The 4,578-nt window shown below is 53.3% G+C and overlaps 1 protein-coding gene across 2 annotated transcripts; it reads left to right on the forward strand.

Moving 5' to 3' along the window:
- Window positions 1–277: 277 nt before the first annotated feature.
- Window positions 278–3,927, forward strand: IFI6 (interferon alpha inducible protein 6). 2 transcript variants are annotated; one of them, XM_055574835.1, is made up of 5 exons: window positions 278–383; window positions 1,789–1,892; window positions 2,253–2,327; window positions 2,414–2,563; window positions 3,683–3,927. In XM_055574835.1, the coding sequence occupies exons 2-5, from the start codon at window positions 1,820–1,822 to the stop codon at window positions 3,787–3,789; spliced, it is 405 nt and encodes a 134-aa protein (XP_055430810.1). In that variant the 5' UTR covers window positions 278–383; window positions 1,789–1,819; the 3' UTR covers window positions 3,790–3,927. The 2 variants fall into 2 exon arrangements, with proteins under 2 accessions (XP_055430810.1, XP_055430811.1); XM_055574836.1 differs by lacking the exon at window positions 278–383 and adding an exon at window positions 674–743.
- Window positions 3,928–4,578: the final 651 nt, after the last annotated feature.

Genomic DNA, 4,578 nt, shown 5'->3' on the forward strand with positions numbered 1-4,578 from the left:
CTTTCCACTTTCATGCATTGGAGAAGGAAATGGCAACCCACTCCAGTGTTCTTGCCTGGAGAATCCCATGGACGGAGAAGCCTGGTAGGCTGCAGTCCATGGGGTCACACAGAGTCGGACACGACTGAAGCGACTTGGCAGCAGCAGCAGCTCAGCAGAGATGCTGTCCCTGAGCAGAACTGGAAGGGAGGAGAAAAGATGCTGCAGGGCGCGAGAAACTGAAACAGGAAACTGAAACTAGAAACTCTGATGCTGATTGGCCACTTAGAGGCAATCTGAAAGGGCTATAAAAAACCAGCCTGAGGACTGTTACCTCACTGCTGCTCCCTTCTAGCAGCAGGCTCCATCCAGGCAGGAAGATTCTTTCTCTGCTCTCCTCCAAGGTAAACCCAGAAGCTATAAGGTGTGGGTGTCAAGCTGCCAACCTCTGCCAGGCTGCCTGCCTGGGAGCCTCATTCCATAAGAGCTAGAATGCCCATTCCTCAGGGAGGCTACATTCCTGAGTGCCTTGGACTAAGACTGGTCTGGAGGGATGGGTTGGTGGGCTTTTAGGGGCTTGGGTTGCAAAACCCAAAGAGTCATGAGATTTAGCTTATAGGGGCCATGTCAGCGGTCTATGGCCTTAACCCTGTCACTTCATTTCTCTGGGCTTCAGTTCTGTAAACATGAGGATCAAGCTACTTCACCTGCCCAAAGGACTGGATGATTTCTGAAACCCCTTTATTATAGGCTCTAATGTGATGGTGAGTTTATCTTTGAGGATAGATGAAGTGATTGGAAGCAGATGTTCAAAGTGTGGGTGTGGCATCAGTTAACTGTGGCTTTAAATCTTGACTCTGCTTCTTCCTAGCTGGGTAGGTTCGGAAGTATCCCTTTTCTGAGCTTCAGTTTGCTTATTTATAACATGTGGTTGAGAACAATGGTACCTACTTCATGAGGTTGTTATAGGTATAATTAACCTTGTGTCATAAAGCGCTGAGTAAGTGCTCAGTCCAGGGGAAGTTTGGGGGGATTTCTGCTTGTTTGTTTTTATTTCAAGGAAAACGCATTGAATGGACAAAGATCACATTAAAGGTAAACTGTGGTGGGGGCAGGGAACTGTGTTTCTATTTTGTGGTATAATGGAAAGAGCATAGGTTTTGGCTTCTGACAGTCTTGAGTGTGTGTCTAGGCTGCAGGATTTGGGTGTGACCTTGGGCAAGTTCCTTTACCCCTTTCTGCTTTCTGAAAAATGAAGTTAATCTGAGGCAGTATTTGGTGCCTGTACATATTCAATGCATTGGAAGAATAAATCTATCAACAACCATTGTTTAGAAAATCCTATGTGACAGGTACTGTTCTAAATGCTAGGGATCCAGGGGTCCACAGTTGCAAAAACCCACAGCCACCCCCTAAAATAGGCTCTATTAACACCCCCACTTTAGGGTTAAAGAAACTGAGGCTCAAAGAAGTCCCAGGTATCCTGCTTAAGGTCACACATCCAGAAAAAAGCCAATTACAAAAACCACAGTAAGGATACTAGCTGACTTCTGGTGAAGTACATGCCAGGCATAGAACCAGAAGGGGATTCTCTCCTGTAATTCTCACGACCAATAGAGTGGCAGAAACATCAGCGCCGCTGGTGCAGCGAGGAAACGAAAAGCCTGCGGCTCCTTAGAGGGGGTCCTGGGCTCAGTTGAGAGCATCTTGCTGCTTTTTGTGGACTCATCCTCGAATCGAAAGGGAACTGCCACCGAACGGGCGTGGTTCCAATAAGGGGACCGTCTCTTTTCTCTGCCCCTAACCCAGATATGGTGACAAAGCCTTGAGCTGCGCCACCATGCGGCAGAAGGCAGTATCGCTCTTCCTATGCTACCTGCTTCTCTACACCTGCGGCTGCTGCGAGGAGGAAGGTAAGGATCTTGGGGCACCTAAGGATAAAGAAGCGGAGAGTTTCAGGATCCCTCGTTTAGAGACCCAGGCATGCCTCTGAATGAGAGGAGCTATTCCAATGGACAGCGTGGGGTGGGGGTGGGGGGCTCCCTGTAGCCAGAGTCCCAGGTTCTAATCCCTTCTCTGTCCGTTGGTCCATTCTCTCGAAATGTATTCAAGCCAGTTCTGTGCCAGGCCCGACGACCTGGGAAAAGCCGCTATCCTTCACTGAGGAGCTCCAAAATGGGAGGATGGTGGTCCTACCTGTCTGGTGGTCTGGAGCTTCTGGCACAGAATAAGGGAACTTGCTCCCCACTGGGCTTTGTCCATTCTCCTTCCAGACGAAAAAAGATACTCAGAGGAAAACAGCGACTCGAGCTTCTGGGGCATGGTGACCTACATGGCCGTCGGAGGCGGTAGGTCTGCAGGGTGGGGGGCGCGGGAAGATGCGGGCGGGCCCTGCAGCCGGCGTCCCTCACCCACCGCCCTCCTCTTCCTCCAGGACTCATGGCCGCGGCACTGCCCATGCTGGGCTTCGCGAGCACCGGCATCGCCGCCAACTCGTTGGCCTCCTCACTGATGAGCTGGTCGGCCGTGGCGAACGGAGGCGGAGTGCCGGCCGGGGGGCTGGTGGCCACGCTGCAGAGCCTGGGTGAGTCCTGGCGGGGTTCCTGGAGGAGGGAACGCCCAGGCCAGGGGCGTCCTTTACTGTCCTGAGCCCTTTCCACAGCCTAACTCGGCTCTACACACCGTGGGGAAACTGAGGCACCCACCTGGAGATTAAGGAATTGACTCAAATTCTCCCATATAGTTAGTACCACCGCCAGTATTCAAGCCCAGTCAGTAGGCCTTTTTGCTTTCAGCCTGTAACGCCAGAGGCCTCACTGATGCTCTGGCCAAGTCACAAGTCTCAGTTTCCCCGTTAACCAGGATAAGCATCCTCAGTTTAACACTTTATGAATCTCATCCATCCCAGAAAATCAGAGTGGCAACGAACCGAGGAGAAGTGACCCAATTCAATCTCATGCTCAGCCTGGTCTTGCATTTCTTGAGCATCATGACGGGGACAGATACAGAGCACAGAGTGGTGCTTCTGGAAAACGTGCTTTCACTTCTCTCTCTGTCTCCCCACCCAGCCCTGTCTTTTCTTTTTCCCTCTCCCCCTCTCTCAGTCCTCCCACATCCTTCAGAAAAACCACCCCTGACAGACTGCCCCTCTGCCTTCCCCTCCATCTTCCCTAAGTTCTGGATGACAAAAGCCCAAAGAAGCGGCCCAAGAAGACAGGGCCCTTCTCGGCCGGGGCAGCGGGAAGACAGCCTGAGCCACACCCCCAGCGGTGGGAGAGGAAGGGTGTGGGCAAGCCCAGCAGCAGTGCTGTGCTGTGAGATGGCTGTCCTCTCACATGTCACAGGGCTGGGACAGGTTGTCCTGTCACACGTGGCGGGGGAAGCTTGACATATCTCACTTGCAAACCACCAGCACCCACTGAGGCCTCCACCAAGGAGGCGGTTAGCATTACTAATAGCACAGCGTGTCCACTGCAGACATGAAGAGAATGCGCTCTTATTTTTGTCATTTTCATCTCAGATTTGAGATGGCAAGTTGGGAGGGTGGCGATGGGAGTCCCTTTGCAGAAGTCCTGTCCCCTCTGGGCCTCTGTTCCTCTAGCTGGAAATAAAAAGGGTACACTTGACCCGTTGTTTCCCGACATTTGGATTCCCGGGCCTGGTGCCTGGGCTCCAAGGGACCCGGCTGTCATTTGCATTACAGGCGCTAGCGGTGGCAGTGCCCTCATGGCCAAGATCGGGGCCTTTCTGGGCTATACTGTCCACAAGCAAGTCGAAAGCAGACGGAAAGAGCGAGAGGAGAAGACGTAGCCAGCCCCTGCCTGGAAGCCCCGCCTTCCTCCTTGTCTTCCTTTTCCAGCTGCAGTCCAGAGCTTCCTCTGTCACACTTGGCAATGACTGAGGTAAAAAAAAACACATACACACAGAATAAACGTCTCTCAGAAAACACTCAGTCCTGCTGTGAGTCGTGGTTGCTATGAGAAGCCCAACAAGATCTGGCTCTGGTCTGCCTCATCCACACACCCCACCCCCATTTCCCTCCCCAGAGCCCATCACAGCTCCTGGAGCACAACCAGCTGGTTTTGCCTCTGAGCCTTGGTGCGTTCTGGTCTCTCGGCCTAGGACATCCTTCTGAAGCTCACAACCCACCTCAGACATACCTCGTCCTCCGGGACTCCTTCCTGGCAGAGCCTTCCTGCTACCCCTGTCACAGCCTGGGCACCCAGGCTCCATTTCACAGGGTGCCTGGGGAGGCAGATCTGTTCTCAGTGAGCGAAGCTTCCAGCTACGTCCCTGATCAGGTAGAGATGGAGAAGCCAGATCTCTAGTCCCCAAAGAAGCGCTAGACGGGTCTCCCTCAGATAAGGCCAGACCTTTGTCATGGGGAAACGGTTTAAGAGCAGCTTTTGAGGGGTGGGGGTGGTCAGCGAGGCCTCCCTTCCTTTAGAGAGCTCTGGGGACAGGGTGGGGAGTTTGCAGCTGGAGCCCACACGCCTTCTGAGGGGGAAGGGGAGGCCCAGCCCTTGGGAAGATCTGAGGTTCGGGAGGCCTGTCCAGGGAACCAGAGTGCCAGGACCTCAGTGCGGGGGAGAAGGGCAA

This window comes from Bubalus kerabau, chromosome 3 (genome assembly GCF_029407905.1).
Source record: "Bubalus kerabau isolate K-KA32 ecotype Philippines breed swamp buffalo chromosome 3, PCC_UOA_SB_1v2, whole genome shotgun sequence".
Classification (NCBI taxonomy): Eukaryota; Metazoa; Chordata; class Mammalia; order Artiodactyla; family Bovidae; genus Bubalus; species Bubalus kerabau.

Coding starts and splice junctions, on each gene's coding strand:
- IFI6 (XM_055574835.1), top strand. CDS start 1,820: ATGCGGCAGAAGGCAGTATCGCTCTTCCTATGCTACCTGCTTCTCTAC. Junction 1,893..2,252: donor CGGCTGCTGCGAGGAGGAAG/GTAAGGATCTTG, acceptor TTCTCCTTCCAG/ACGAAAAAAGATACTCAGAG. Junction 2,328..2,413: donor CTACATGGCCGTCGGAGGCG/GTAGGTCTGCAG, acceptor CTCTTCCTCCAG/GACTCATGGCCGCGGCACTG.